At 37.5% G+C, this 16,857-nt stretch overlaps 1 protein-coding gene across 1 annotated transcript in view; it reads left to right on the top strand.

The window, feature by feature from the left end:
• The first annotated feature begins 4,899 nt into the window (after positions 1-4,899).
• The window catches only part of SLC15A2 (solute carrier family 15 member 2), a 32,740-nt gene continuing 20,782 nt past the window's right edge, over positions 4,900-16,857 (top strand). Inside the window, exons 1-7 of the mRNA XM_027586924.2 lie at positions 4,900-5,173; positions 6,997-7,084; positions 7,674-7,815; positions 12,545-12,637; positions 13,737-13,836; positions 16,130-16,220; positions 16,501-16,578. Of these exons, the coding sequence (XP_027442725.1) occupies positions 5,069-5,173; positions 6,997-7,084; positions 7,674-7,815; positions 12,545-12,637; positions 13,737-13,836; positions 16,130-16,220; positions 16,501-16,578 (697 nt within the window). The 5' untranslated portion in view covers positions 4,900-5,068. The remainder of the gene's footprint in view (positions 5,174-6,996; positions 7,085-7,673; positions 7,816-12,544; positions 12,638-13,736; positions 13,837-16,129; positions 16,221-16,500; positions 16,579-16,857) is intronic.

The raw sequence follows: 16,857 nt of genomic DNA, 5'->3' as shown, positions 1-16,857 counted from the left end.
CATGCACAGCAGGGACCAGAGATGCCCCAAGCTATTCATACACTCCTGACTAACCCTGGGGCTATGTGCTTGTGCACAAAACACTGAAAAGGGGCCTGATAAAAAGTAAAATCTCAGAAGACTTGAAAACAGCCTGAACTTTGAATGCACTCCCCTACACACACAGTTCCATCAGCAAAGGACAAAGCCTTAGTGGTTCAAGGTGTTTAACCATGACCTCTGCCCAGTCTTTGACTGCTCCAAGTAATACATACTGCTTCACTTCCACTTCTAAATCTCATTTAAGTTTTTCTGGCCTAGACCCATCCAGAGAAGATGATTCTTGGAAACAGTTCCTAGCTTAAACCAAGTTGACAATAAACAACCCTAAAACTGGAAACAATCCAAATGTCCATCAACAAAAGAATGGGGAAATAAATTGTGTCGTATTTGCATAGTGAATTCTACTGAGCAACAGGAAAAAGAAATCTTGTTACAGACAAAATAGATGAGTCTTACAGATGTAGTGTTGAGCAAAAAAAAATCAAACACAAAGAATACAAACAGTATGATTCCATTTATATGAAATTCAAAACAAACAAAACAAATCTACGGTGATAGAAGTCAGAAAAGTGATTACCTTGGGGGAGGACAGCTTGGGAGACAGAAGGGAAGCAGCAAGTATTATTCTCTAAAGGACTTTCAGCACTGAGGTGCTAGAAATACATATATATTTTTTATCTTATCTGGGTGATGGTTGTGTGTTACACAAATATTAAAAAATGGAGTTTTACACTTAAGATTTGTGCATTTTAAATTATATTTAACTTTAAAAGTCCAACTACAAGGTCAATAGAAAAAAATATTTGCAATGCAGACAATGACAGCATTAATATCAATAATATAGATTTTGTAAACTTACAAGAAGTAAAGAAACAACTCACCAAGAAAATGAGCAAAGGAAATGAATAGGCAGTTCTAAAAATTATAAAAACATACTTTTGTCTTAGCAATCTCACTTCTAGATATTTATTCTTCAGACATATTCGACTTATATGCAAGGTTATTATGACAGTATCATTTATAATAGGAAACTAAACAACCTGGATATGCATCTTTTTGTTACTGATTTTTTGGAGTTATTTATATAGTCTGGACACAAACCCTTTGACAGATATATGTAATATGAATATTTTTTCCCACTCTGTGAGTTGTCTTTTCACTCTTAACATGTATTTTGGTAAATGAAAGTTTTTAATTTTATAATATTATAAATTTATAATTTTATAATCCAAATATCCAATATGGTCCAAAATATCAATTGTTTTTCTTTTATGGTAACCATATTTTTTGTCTTATTTGAGATATCTTGGCATACTCCACAGAGAACATAAAGATGTTTTCCTCTAAAAGCTTTATTTTTTAAAAAACAGATCCACAATTTATATAGAATTGTTTTTTTCATATGGTGTAAGATAAGGGCTAAAATTATTTTTTCCCGTGTGGATATCTCGATGGTGTTTATTTATTGAAAACACCATCATTTCTCCCACAGCACTGCAGTGTCAACTTTGTCATTAATGATGCCTTGGCACCTGTGTATGTCTTCTGAAGTCCATTTTGTTCCATTTGTTGCCTTACTGTTGTGTTGATTCCACTCTGTTATAATTACAATAGTTTTATAATACGTCTTACATTGGGTAGTACAAGTCCTCTTGTTCTTCAAGACTGCCTTTGCTATTCTTGGCTTATTCCAACCCCATATGAATTTTAAAAATCAACTTGTCATTTTCTACACTCACAAAACCTGTTGGGATTTTGTATTGAAACAACAGTTTGATTTGGAATATTGACATTTTTACAATATGAAATTTCTAAATCATGAGCATGGTATGTCTCTTCATTTATTTAGATCTTCTTTAATTTCTTTCAATAATATTTTATAGTGTTTAACATTGAGGTCTTGGACATCTTTTATTAGATTTATTCCTAGGTATTTTTATGCAATTATAGCTGGTATCACTTTGTGATACCTTTTCTATTTGTTTTTGCTGATATTTAAGTACAATTTATTTTTGTGTGCTGATTCTTTTTTTTTTAAGATTTTGTTTATTTATTTGAGAGAGAGAGAGCACAAGCGGGTGGAGGGGCAGAGGGAGAGGGAGAAGCAGGCTCCCCACTGAGCAGGAAGCCCAATGTGGGGCTCAATTTCAGCAACCTGGGATCATGACCTGAGCCAAAGGCAGATGCTTAACTGACTGAGCCCCCAGGCGCCCCTTTGTGTGCTGATTCTATATTCATACACCTTGTTAAACATGTTTTAATTTCTTATTTCTCTTCTCTCTGAGTATATTAGTATGTATCATTTTAGAGCTTCAGTCTCCTTTCTGAATACGTGTAAAATATCACCCTGCTGATATGTTCACTGAAGCCATAAATATTTTTTACCCTTATCACTTATATTTTAGATTCTTCCACTTTCATTACCTCTTTTGTCTCTGAAGAGTTTGTGCTCATTTCTATCCAGGAGTTACTCTTCTCTTTTATTTCTTCCCTTTTATTCTTCTGTCTGATTTCAACTTAGCAAAAATGATAGGGTGTAAGAGACATCTTGATATATGATAGAAAGAGCTCTAGAGTAGGCCATGGGAGGCTAGAGTTCTAGTCCTTGCTCTGTCCCTTCTGAGCTTTGAGCTCTCCTGTAATATTCTGTAAGCTGGACTAGAAGAGAGATTTCAGATCAGTGTTTCCTAAATTCCTGTCATAAGAATCACTAGAGGTGCTTCTTAAAAACAGAGGTTCTTGCATCCCTACTTAAATCTATTGAATAAGTATTTTCAAGAAAAAGGCCTGCAAATCTGTGTGTGTATATGTGTTTGTGTACATATGCATACATACAAAGATACATACATACATATATATGTATATATATATGAATTGTGCTGGAATAAATATATATATGAATGAATAAAATATATGTGAATGAATTACCCTACATCACTCTCAGCATCAGGGAATTTTAGTTTATATAGGACAAGATTAAGATTCCTTCCAACTCTGATATTATTTGATTCTATGAATGCTGCCATTATATTGCCATAATCAAAAGAAGAATTACATCTAAAAGAGTATCAGAGAACCAATGCCAGTACTCTAAAGTTTGGTGTTTGGGGTACCTTTGAGTACGAATGAAGGTACATTGCATCTACAGGTGCATTGTATCTGTAGGTGCTCTGCCAAGTCAAATGCTATTCTAGAGGTATAAGCCAGAGCTGGGGAGCCATTGATATAATTAGATCTTCAAGGCATCTCAAGGTTAACTTGACCAGTAAATCATGACTATTTATTTATTTTTCATTTAAAGTTATAACCACACTAAGTCAGAAGGAATAATACCTTTTGAAAGAATAACTACAGCTTAATCATTAATGCCACAGTCAGAAATGAAGCTGGACTCTTCTTTGGTTAAAGGTTGGTGGGAGAGAGAGGTGATGGGGAGTGAGAAGACATGGTCAAAGTCTGAGGTAAAGTTTGTTCTGGCCTTATTCATCAACAAGTTGTTCAAATAGGCAATTTAAGAATTTTTCAAGGCATAAATTTATACATTCTCTCTCATATTCTCAAATAAAATAATTAATTCTCCTGTTTTCTGATCTCCTTGTTGGTTTAACACTCATTTTCCTTATAGCTCTGTGGCCTTTCTTTTCCCTTTTCTTTTCACTGATAACTGGAAAGGCATCACACTCTTGTTCTTCTTTTATTTACCCCATCAATTTACTGTATTAAATGCATCTATCATCATTATACCTGTTCTTGTTCCTCCTCTAATAAGGGCTAAATATTATATTCTGGAGACATTTGGGAGTTCAACTACTAAGTATTAAGGAAAATTATGTTTGCAATAGTACCTAGCTAGTAACTAGTTCATGGGGCACCCGGGTGGCTCAGTTGGTTAAGCATCCAACTTTTTATTTTGGCTCAGGTCATGATCTCAGGGTCATGGGATCAAGCCCCACATAGGGCTCCATGCTCAGCATGGAGTCTTCTAGAGATTCTCTCTCCATCTGCCCCTCCCCCCACTCATGGGCATGTGCGTGCGCTCTCTGTCTTTGAAAATAAATGAAATATTTTTCTAAAAAAGAAAGTAACTAGTTCATAATTTTTGCTCAAATTGAATTTTATTTATTAATGAAATGATGGACTCATCTTGAAGTGATGAAAACACAAGGAATGAATTTAGCAAAGAAGAATGATTTTCCCAAATGTACATCACCAAAACTTTTCTCTCATTTTCTCTAGCTCCACCTCTTTAACTGTTTATAGGATATTTCTAGTTGAACTTTATCATGTTGAAAACCAAAACCAACATCTTTTTCTATCTTTGCGAATTTAATTTTGTGATGACTTTCTCTCTTCAATGCCTTTCAATTCCCCTATATTCCTACATTCCTATTTCCATACCCTCCATTCCTGAATAACGACCATAGGCAAATCTAATACAAATCTCCCATCAATCATGGCAGTTAAAATTCCAGACCTGCCACTTGCTGGCCACATGACTTGGACAAATTACTCAACCTCTTAGGATATTAGTTCCTATAAAATGGGGATTGGGCTAAGAATTAGAATATAGATAGATAGATATGATATATACAATATATATGTAAAACATATATATATTATTGTTGGCCATAATAGATGTTTAATAAATGGCAGCTCCTGTGACCCTCAAATCAGTTTTTTTTTCCTGAAATCAGTTTTTAAATCTATACTTGATGCATTGTATTCTTAGCTATTTTGTACTCTTTTGCAATTCTCTAGCATTATCTTGCCCCATCTTGTGATGTGTTACTCTTACTTCCTCATGCTCAACGTTTTAGTTAATCATTATTTTGACCAGTCTCTGAGACCCAACCTTTTTTTTCCTATAGCTTTGTGCTTTGCTTTGGGCCAGGCAGCTGCTAAAAGCTGAGACACACAGGGTTAAACCTAGTCCACTCCCAGTGCCCGGTTTTACAGCAGGCTGGCAGCTGTCCCAACTGCCTACTGAAGCCAAGTGCTTGAGGAGAGTGAGAGTAAGGAACCAGCTATGAATCCTTTCCAGAAAAATGAGTCCAAGGAAACTCTTTTTTCACCTGTCTCCACTGAAGAAGTACAACCTCGACCCCTCAGCCTTCCAAAGAAGCCAACTCCGGTGAGTCCCCAAATTCCAATCTGCTTCTGACAGGAACAGAATTGCTCTTCGGGTTCTACTTCTTGGCCTCTGGAGTGTCAGGCTGACTGTATTAGGTTATCAAAAACTATTCTCACTTGGAGTTAGAATTAACCTGAAAACCAAATCTAAACAGAAGTTTCCTTTACTTAGGAGAAGAAGCAGCAGGAAGAGGTAGTTAAGAGTTCTTCAGTTGGGATCCAGGACTTTGCTGTATCTCATTGTATATTCTGAGTTTCTCTGGGGTGAAAAAAGAAGCAATTTGAATATCCAGGGAAACTTGGCAAGCATTCTTGCCCGGAGAACTGTGTGTGATTGTTCTTTCTAAACCAATATAAAAACTCAACCCTTCAGTCCCCCCTGTATTCAGAATCTTATGCTGGACACCAAGGAAAGTTTTAGAAGAGATCCAGTCTCTGTTACGATGTGTGCCAGTTTACCGTGGGAGACAGGACAGAGAAATAAAGAATAATAATGTTTGTATTATATACTTGTTAAACACTTCCAAATTCATTATGTCATTAAATCTTTATATCAAAATCTTAAAAGTGGAGAGGGTAAAGGAATAATAGCCAATATTTACTGAGTTCTCACTATGGTCCAAGAGGTGGTAGTATTCTCATCTCTTTGGAATAATAGAAGTGAACATAAAGACAGGTGCAGTGGCATGGCCAGGGTCAGTAGGTTAACACAGCCAGTACTAGTAGTACATAGCTAGTAAAGTGTGTTAACTAAACTCCAGGTTGCATAATTCTCAAGCTGTGAGCTGGGAAGGTAAGAAGCCAGTTTATTGTGTCTTTCAAGTAAGTAAATATATTAACATATATTAATATTTAGGAGGATTGTTCATGTCTATCCATCTGGGTAAAAATGAAAACATTAATTTATCACTTTATTTATTTAGCTAATTATATATCTTCTGGTCCTAAACAATTTAAGTCTGCTTATAAAGATGCATATATTTCTTATGAAATAAGAGGCAATATAAATTTCATGATGAGATTTGACCGTCCCAAATACAGATATCTCCATCCCCCCCTCATGTTAGTTTGGCTATCATAATAGGTAGGGATTTGAAATAAACATGACATTCCTTACATACTGACTGATATGGTACATGTAATAGCATAGTTCTTTTAATGTCTCATAGGATTAACAAGAAAATGTTATAGAATGTCTTTCACAGGAAGAGTGGACATTTAATGTTACAAGATTTAAGAACTCTCTGCCCAAGTTTAAGGTGATCAATCAGCTTACTTTTAGTTGGGCTCTGAGCCTGGCTCCAGCAGGCTCTGAATGGGAAGCCATCATAACTGCCAGGATTCCTCCCAGCATGATGAATAGGGCAGGTGGGGACAAGAGAGGTTAGTTCTAACACTGTAGCTAAGGAGGTTATTGACCTCTAAATGTAATTGCTTGGGCATCAAGTGCTCCATAGTCTAATTCTTTGTTCTGTTCTTAGAAATAAGTATGATTATTCTCCTGCTCAGAGCCCCAGGCTTTTCAGTTAGTAGTTATAGGAAGTTGAGCAGGTCCTGGTCTCTGGGATCAAGGAATGTCTGAGTACTTCCATGTTAAATGAATGAGGAGCAAAGTAATATTCAGAATAGCTTCTATCACTCCTAAGTCAGCAATGCAAGCACTTTCAGGGTGATAATAGGTGTTTCATGAAGAATAGGAGCCATTTCTACGCATTACCTATCACAGTGATTTAAAACAAATACATTTTTCTGTTATAGGGCAAGCTACTGATTTAAATGCGGCGGGGGAGCTCATGCTTGAACCATTGTCTTTTTGTTTCATAGAAAATCTGTGGCTCCAACTATCCACTGAGCATTGCCTTCATTGTGGTGAATGAATTCTGTGAGCGCTTTTCCTATTATGGCATGAAAGGTAATTTTGTGTCCCAAGGACTTCCTTTTCTCCACTCATCCTCACCCCTTATTTGGCAATGTGGTCTTCTTTATGCACTTATTTCCCTTATCCACACTTTCTGCCTTCATCCAAATTGGTCCTTTCCTTTGGCCAACCCTGCCAATAAATACCTCATGGGATTTCACCTAGTAACTCATACAAGCCAAGAACAGAAAGGCCTAACAGTAACCAAAACACAGTCTGTAAAAATAAAAGTGTGACAACTTCCATTTTCACGTCTATTTCTCAGGTCTATGAACTATATTGTTGGGAGGCAGAAGGTAGGGATATTGGAAGCACCATATGATCTTTGTGATTGGCTTAAATGCTGCTATGTATGCACATGGACTGAAGGGAGGAGTATTGCATTTGTCCACTAAGCAAAGTCCCATCCACTCCCACAGTTCACATGGGTCCTCCTTCTACTGCCTGGCAGTACCCCCTCAGTCACTTCATTGATAGGAGTGTTGAAGGTCGGGATTACCTTCAAAGACCAGAGATGAAATGTACTTCTCCATAAATCACTTTAATGCATCTATCTTGTTTTGTTTCCCCTTCTCCACTTCAGCTGTGCTGACCCTGTATTTCCTGTATTTCCTGCACTGGAGCGAAGACACCTCCACATCTATATACCATGCCTTCAGCAGCCTCTGTTATTTCACTCCCATGCTGGGAGCAGCCATTGCTGACTCATGGCTGGGAAAATTCAAGTAAGGAAAATGGGTGGTCACATCCCCACATCACAGATTCATCGTGCAGAGATTTTGCCACTTCTAGCCTCTTGCTTTCAAGCAAGAATATACTTATGTCATCCATGACAAATAAGCATCTCTCTAAAACTGACAACACAGAAAGATTATTTCTCTTCATTATCAGTTTTTCCAATTCTTTATATCCTTTCCAGCCAGGAATTGTTATTTTTATTTTCCCTGAATCTAATTTTAATCTTCCACTCTGTAGTTTAAGACCAATTCTTGTTCTGATCTTGAGACAATAAAGATTGCTACCCACCAGAAAATTTAAAATTTTAGAGACCTCAATGTAGTTATTTCATATACTGTTCATCTCTTCTCTGGTTGAATCATCCTTTAGTATATTCTTATGAGTCCCTCTTCTTAGCTGTTTTACTGTTTCTTTTCTCTAATCTCTGTGGTTTCCTTCTTAAGAATCTAATACATATTTTCATGAGTTAGACTGATGGTCTATTCAATTCCATATCTTTTAAGTCTCTGAAAACAGCACCAAGAGACATTTATGGGATAATGTTTTAGTTGTCTCCTATAACATTATCCTCACAGGTTAGATATGAATCTTGGCTATTCATCACCAAGTTATTTCCATAGTCTTGTCATCTATAGATTTATTTTAATTAGTATTTCTCAAAGTGCATTTTGTTGAAATTGGTTGATAGGATACAATGAGTGTAATATAGGAAGATAAAGTTCTCATGGTCAAATAAGTTTGGAAAATGCTAGGCTGAACAAAGTTAAAAAGATTTCTTTACTGCATGACTTCTTATAGCCTTTAACATGGTAATAAACACTGTACATTCTCCAAGAGAAGGTTATGGTAGTAGTGATTGCCAAACTTATTTGAGCATGAAATATTGTTTTAGGTTATTTTGTGGATGTGGTGTTCCAGGGAATCCTCTTTAGTAAATATTGGTTTATATCTCACTTGGGATATATATATATATATATTCATTGTTCTAAAGTGTTTTTTTAATATTTTAATTATTCATTTATTTTATTTATTCATTTGACAGATAGAAACATAGTGAGAGAGGGAACACAAGCAGGGGGAGTGGGAGAGGGAGAAGCAGGCTTCCCACCGAGCAGGGAGCCCGAAGCGGGGCTCAATCCCAGGATCCTGGGACCATGATCTAAGCCGAAGGCAGACACTTAACAACTGAGCCACACAGGCGCCCCATTGTTCTAAAGTGTTTAATCAGCATTTAATATATAGCTACAACCATAGCATGGTAGTAAACACAGATTCTTGACTTGAAAGAAGGTTGGTGGGAAGGTGTCTAAGATTTATGCTTGCTACTTACGTAGTATTGGTCACCAAGTCCATCCAGATAGGATGTTGGCATTATATGCAGAATAAAAAGTATAAGCCATGGTCTTTATTCAATAAATAAATTTTTATAGAATAAAAGACTCTCATACATGACATAGTACTTTCTTTTATTTTTAAAATGACTTCCTCCAAAATTGAAGCATGGATATGGCTTCTCGTGATGTCTATAAACATCTACTGAGAGGCTTAACTGCATGCTAGAACGCTATTTTTTATGTCAAGTTGCTTTTACAGAGAGCCAAACATTTTTAGTCAGTCCCTAGTGTGGTGTTTATACCCTGTGACCCATGCCTATCAGTTCAGGCTTACAACCACTCTCTTAAATGTGTTTATTGCCAAATATGCTTTTGGGTATCATCTCTACACTTCTCTTTTCTCTTTCTCTGAGTAGGTCTAGAGCATGTCCTTTCCATCTCCTATCCTTTTTGTCTCATCAGAGCTGATCTTCTTCATGCTAGGTCTCTTTCTCTGCCATCACTGCACATCCTTCTCAGTTCCTACACTTTAATTAACAGTGGCTCTGGTAGTGAGATAAAACCTAAAACTTCTTTCTCTTTTCTACATTAACCTGTCTATAATAAAACTAAAGGAACACTAACACTGGTTAGACATAGAATTCTAGACCTAACCCTAACACTAATTAATTAGAATGTCACTTTACTTATTTTTTTTTCTTTTTAAGAAAGAGAGAGAAGAGCAAGAGCTAGCATGTGAGCAGGGGGAGCAGAGGGAGAAGGAGAGAGAGAATCCCTAAGCAGACTCCATGTTCAGCATGGACCTGGCACAGGGATCAATCCCATAACTCCGAAATCACAACCTGAGCCAAAATCAAGAGTCAGACATTCAGCCAACCTGGCCACCCAGGCACTCCAAGAATGTCACTTTAGGAATGTTCTTTGACATCTCTGGATTTCACCTTCCTCATTTGCAGAGGGAAGATTGGTCAAGTCTGTCCAGAAAAGTTCTGTTTCCTATAGTTAGGATTTCAGTGGCCTCCTTTCAAATGCAGAGTGTCCAAATCCATCTTGGCTTCTTTCTCTTTCTGTTAAAGTTTCCTGCCATTAGCTTCCTCTCTTATATTCTTCATATCCTAGACTAATTCCCTGAGCCTTTCACCTAAAAGTTTGCTTATTTTCTTTCTAAACCATTTATACTTTCTGCATCCATTTAGTCCAACAATCTGATATTGCTCTGATCTCCCTACACAGACTCTATTACTCCAGCTCACACTCCTTTTGTTTTTTCTCTCCAATGATCTAGCAGAGATCATCTCTTTTGGGTTCATGATAGCTGGCCTTTTTTCAATCCCTTTTTATTCCCAGTCTATTTATTCTTTTTATTCCAACAAAGAAAACTTTTCTTTAGAAGATGCTACAAGGCCTTTTGGGAAAGCCTGCCCCCTCCCTCTGATGTTAATTGCTTTGAGCAATTAATGCCCCGGATTAGTCACCCAGCCTCTTATACCCTACTTGCCATTATAAACCCCCTAAGGTCCCTTCCCTGGACAGCCAACCTAGAGAGATTAGGCATTTAGGATGAAAAATCCACAACCTGAAATTGCTGGCATCTCCAGCCTCTCTCTGATACCTTCATTTCATTCTTTATATTCCAGCATATAACACTTTAAAATCACAGATGTAAACCATGTAATTTCCAAGGTTCCTTCTAGTACTAACATTCTACTTATATATAAAAAGAATGCTGGCATAGTAATGCACATAAGGAATATATTGCATGTGTGGTAGTGTGCCATATTTCAGTGTGTAAATCTCTACATATTCTTCCTCAAATTCCTCACTGTTCCACTTCCTATTTGCCATTCAGATTTCTTGGAAAAAATAATACAAGACATCCCAACCAACTGCATGATCTTTATCACTGGGCACTCTATTCATAGTTCCCGACTGCTTTCTTACCCTTGGAAACTTGAACATGGAGTAACTGTGGTGAGGATTACAATTAACCCAAGTGTTCAAGTGACCAGGCTGAAACTGAGAGCCCTTTATCTTTCTGTATATCCCAGTGGTTGGGTTTAGAGAGAGTTCTTTGTGTTAACCATCCCTTTTTCCTGTTTACCTGGAGTTTTTTCTTGACCCCTACTGATTTCTAGAGCCAAAGATATTCCTTGATAAAAACATCACAGATCAAAGTATCCTGTTGTCCTGGTTCTCCTAGCTTAAAAAAACCACTTGCCGCAAATCCATCCTGTGGATGCTCTGTGTCTGTGTGGGGTGAGTGAGGGGAAAGGACAGGTCACATATGAGAAAGGAGCTTGAAGGGAACGTCCTTTACCTCTAACACCACAGGGTAAAGAGTTCATTCACCGTTACTATTTCTATGTACATTTCTCAGGAAGGTCTTTCCTCTTCCACCCCTTCCTCCTCCTACTCCATTTATCCTAGTACTGAGAACAGTATGAACTCTGAGGCTCTTACTCAAGCCTCTCAATTCTGTTTATTTTTTTATTTTTATTTAAATTTTAGTTAGTTAACATGCAGTGCAGTATTGGTTTCAGGAGTAGAATTCAGTGATTCATCACTTACATACAACACCCAGTGCTCATCACAAAAAGTGCCCTCTTCAATACTCATCACCCATCTAGCCCATCCCTCACCCACCTCCCTCCATCAACCCTCAGTTTGTTCTCTATCATTAAGAGTCTCTTATGGTTTGTTTTCCTCTCTCCTTTTTCCCCCCTCCCATATGTCCATCTGTTTTGTTTCTTAAATTCCATACATGAGTGAAATCATATGGTGTTTGTCTTTCTTTGACTGACTTATTTCACTTAGCATAATACACTCTAGCTCCATCCACATCATTGCAAATGGCAAGATTTCATTTTTTTGATGGCTGAGTAATAGTCCATTATATATACACAGCACATCTTTTTCCATTCATCAGTTGATGGACATCTGGGCTCTCCATAATTTGGCTGTTGTTGATAATGCTGCTATAAACATCGGGATGCACGTACCCCTTTGAATCTGTACTTTTATATCTTTTGGGTAAATACCTAGTAGTGCAATTGCTGGATCATAGGATAGTTCTATTTTTAACTCTTTGAGGAACATCCATACTGTTCTCAAGAGTGGCTGCACCAGTTTGCATTCCCACCAACAGTGTAAGAGGGTTCCCACATCCTCGCCAACACCTGTTGTTTCTTGTGTTGTTAATTTTAGCCATTCTGACAGGTGTGAGGTGGTATCTCATTGTGGTTTTGATTTGTATTTCCCTGATGATGAGTGATGTTGACCATCTTTTCATGTGTCTGGATGTCTTCTTTGGAAAAGTGTCTACTCATGTCCTCTGCCCATTTCTTAATTGTGTATAGACTGACTGATTTAACTCTCTCAACAGGACAATCATCTATCTCTCCTTGGTGTATGTGCTTGGCCATGTGGTCAAGTCCTTGGGTGCCTTACCAATAATAGGGGGACAAATGGTACACACGTGAGTAAAATCATTGAATAAACTAAACCACTATTCTTCCATTAGACAGGTAAATGTCTCACACATTCGTTACAGGTATTTTCTGTTTTCTTAGCAGAGATATCCCTTTATTTTCAACCTATTGTTTTATTACCAAAGTGGTTGGGAAAAAAACTATTTTATGACCAGTTGAACTCTTTCCTACTTTATCTTCCTCATTTGTTTTTATTAAACACCTGGGGACTTGTAGATTGCCTAGCTAGTATCTTTTTCATAAAAACTCATCATATGCTTGCAGACAATTATTAAAACCTCATGTCCCCCATATTTCCTCACCTATTCACCTACCCATGCATCTGTACTTTGCTAGGATTAAAAAATGTGCATAATATTTCCTTAGAACACATTGTAGAAGTCTTGTTCAAAGCTTGGATTATTTCCATTTATGTGTAGTTCCATATATTCCAGTTGCTCTGTTCCTCTTTACTTAAGCTATTGATGTTTATTGTGCCAGAAGCATTTGATACATTCTGATAGTTGATTCGGTAAGTAGAGAGGATTACAGTTGTTCAAGAAGTAGATCGTTTATATTCATGTTTATAATGTGGCTACACATGTATTTATCCAATGAGTTAAGAATTTTAAATTTTAATAAATATTAGATGCCTCCTTTTCAGTGTCGCATCAAAAATTAGTGACAATTCTTTTAATTACAATGAATTTTACCATTTTGTTCTGTGGTTAGTAAGGGTATGTGGGATAGGTGTTTATAAGGTCCTTCTATTGGTGAATCCCTTAAATTAAGACAAGATTGAGAAGCAGTGATTTAACTTTGGAGTTCCTTCAGTATCTGCTTCTATCTATTGCACACAAAGGGTAAATGGACCATCAGGGACAAAACCTTCCCATGCAAAGTATACTTTCTGGCAGAGGCCAGAAAGTCATAAAGATTGTAAGTGTCCCTGAGTCTCTCTGAGGAGTGAAGGAAGATGGAAACATGAAGAAATGTGAAGGGGGTGTTTGTCCTTGTGCACATTTTTTTTCTCCTGTATATCTATATCCAATTTCTGCAGTTGTGTTTAGTATCAATATGGTTAGTATCCTTGCCTCTCCATTTCAGAGTCCTATCATTGGTTGGCCTGAGTCTAATAGCTTTGGGGACAGGAGGTATCAAGCCCTGCGTGGCAGCTTTTGGTGGAGACCAGTTTGAAGAAAAACATGTAAGAATCCTGTTATTTCTGTGATTTCAAGAATGTAGAGCAGGCATTAAAAATGTACCTGCCAGGTAGCTATTTGCCAAGATTGACGTAATCCACAGGTCAGGAGTTCTGTTCAGTGCTGGGTACTGGTCATTAATAGAGGGAAACATTGGAAGATGTTTAAAAGAAAGTGACCAGCGTGGTGAGTGGCCTAAGACACATCTTATGAAGAAAGGTTGAAGGAATTGAAGAATTTAGCCTATATAAGATAAGAATTAAAGAAAATAGTATAGCTGTCCATAGATATTGGAAGGATGTCAGTAATTAAACCAGAACTAGGAGTGAAAGCTATAAGAAGTTTTTTGCTCAATGGAAGGAAAAACTTCAAATAGAGTTTGAAGTAGTGAGTTTACCCTCTCTTGAGGTATTTCAGAAGAAACTTGGTAGGTGCTTCAGGGATGGGAGATGATGAGCAGTGTAGAGATGATTTAAGCATCTCTGGCTGAGATCCTGTGAAAGGGAAAATGATTGTTCAGAATAAAACAGAAAGAGATTTTATAGATGAACTTGTCTGATCATTCCCTCTTTCCTAAACACTTTCCACTATTAATGCGGGGGGGGGGGGGGGGACCCAGTATGGATAAGCTAAAAATGGGCCTGTATGAGGAAACTGTGACACATAGGCAAGGAAAAGAGTCTATTTTTTTTAACTATGTTATGTTAATCACCATACATTACATCATTAGTTTTTGATGTAGTGTTCCATGATTCATTGTTTGCGTTTAACACCCAGTGCTCCACTCAATATGTGCCCTCCTTAATACCCATCACCAGGCTAACCCATCACCCCAACTCCTCCCCTCTAGAACCCTCAGTTTGTTTCTCAGAGTCCATAGTCTCTCATGGTTCATCTCCCCCTCCGATTTCCCGCCCTTCATTCTTCCCCTCCTGCTATCTTCTTTTTTTCTTAACATATATTGTATTATTTGTTTCAGAGGTACAGATCTGTGATTCAACAGTCTTGCACAATTCACAGCACTCACCATAGCACATACCCTCCCCAATGTCTATCACCCAGCCACCCCATCCCTCCCACCCCCCACCACTCCAGCAACCCTCAGTTTGTTTCCTGAGATTAAGAATTCAGAAAAGAGTCTATTCTTAAGTAGCAACATTTCTGGTTTCCTCTTTTTTGCTCTCTGTTTTCTTTTTTGCCTGTCTTCATGTATTATTCCCTAATCTATAGCTATTTCTCATGTTTCTGGTTTTTCTCTCTCTGTTCTTTCTCTGTGTCCTGCTCTTGTGTTTCTCCTACCATTCAGACCATCTGAATTATTATTTTATATTCTTTATCTGTCTGGGGTACCATAGATCATAATTGCTTGCTGACTTTGGAGAAATACCGACCTTTGGCAGCCTTTGGGATTCTATGCACAATGAACTGTACAAATAGGTGAGTGGAATAGGTTGAAAAGGGGACCAGAGGAGGAAGCAAACACACTGTGAATAGTAAATAAGGAAGGACAGATCATTCTATTGTGTCAGGAAAAGACCTGTGGTGCCAGAATGAGACATAATGAATAAAACATCAGCAACTTCATCGTAAAGTTGCTTCATTTGGTAACTGCTCCACAAAGACATTTCAGTAATAAGACAAACCCACCTCCAAGTTTCCACCAACAACTTCTAAGCTCACAGATTTCCTTTTATACTCTTTGGTAGACTTCCTGTAAGCACTAGGTGAACTACCTTGCTTAATCAACAGTTTAATCCACTGTCCTGTAAGCACTTAGTGCTTACAGGAACTGTGTTCAAGTGCTATTCCTAGCACACATTCCACAATATCTATTATTTAACTCATTCACTTAATTAATTCAGTCAATAAACATGTGTTGAGTCTATAATATATGTCAGGTGCTATGCTAGGTAGTAGGGATTACAGAAACGAGTAAGATATGATTTCTGTTCTAAAGGAACTCTCAGCCTCCTGAAAGAAACAGACATTTAATGCAAAGAAATTAATATTAGAATAGACATGTATAGGGCACAAGTGGCATAGTGTATAGGATGATCATTTTTGCCTACGAGGGGTATAAGAGTGTTAAAGATACTGGTACTGGGATTTGAAAGATGGGTATATGTTTGGGTTATGTGTTAAAATATCTAATCTGATTTTCAGATAGCATGGAGGCAATATCTGAATCTGTTTCTGTGTATGTACCTCCAGCTTAGTCTGAACATAGGGTGGATCTGGAGCTGGGAGGCCCATTGCATTGATGATTTGTCCTGGTTTGGTTTTTGTTTTGTTTTTCAGGCAAAGGAACGGACTAGATACTTCTCTGTCTTCTACCTCTCCATCAATGCAGGGAGCCTGATTTCTACATTTATCACACCCATGCTGAGAGGTTAGGATCTTTTCTGAGGGGACTTGTATAAGGTTTTCCTCTGGCCAGTCAAAAATCTTTTCACGGCTTCCTGATGTCCATCCTCTCCTTTTACAGGGGTTTAAAAATCCGAGATAATTTTTTAAAATCTTGATTTGTCTGACCCTAAAGAAGGATTATGGATTAGTTGATAGGAGGAAAGAGGATGGCTGTCTATGACGTTACAAACCTGAGCTTGCAGAATAGAGCCTCAAACATCAAAGACTCAAGATTCAGGGTGACTTTTTTTTTTTTTTTTTAGGAGATGTGCAGTGTTTTGGGGAAGACTGCTATGCATTGGCTTTCGGAGTTCCAGGATTACTTATGGTGATAGCTCTTGGTGAGTGCACTGGGACAGGGGAAATTAATAACCACTGATGCCTGTTGATGAGAAACATCATCTAAGCCATTTAATTCAATCCTCACACTAACCCTATTAGGTAAGTGTTATTGCAGGAATTTTCCCTAGACATTGGAAATAAATTAACTGAATGAAGTCAGAAACCAAAGGAAGGAAGGAAGGAAAGGGAAGGAAAAGAAGAGAAAAGAAAAGTGAAAAGAAAAAAAAGAGAAAAGAAAAGAAAACATACCCAAGGTTACACAACTAAGAACTTTCCTA

The sequence above is a fragment of the Zalophus californianus genome, chromosome 1 (genome assembly GCF_009762305.2).
Source record: "Zalophus californianus isolate mZalCal1 chromosome 1, mZalCal1.pri.v2, whole genome shotgun sequence".
In the NCBI taxonomy this organism is placed as follows: Eukaryota; Metazoa; Chordata; class Mammalia; order Carnivora; family Otariidae; genus Zalophus; species Zalophus californianus.
This window is presented reverse-complemented; position numbering and strand designations above follow the sequence as displayed.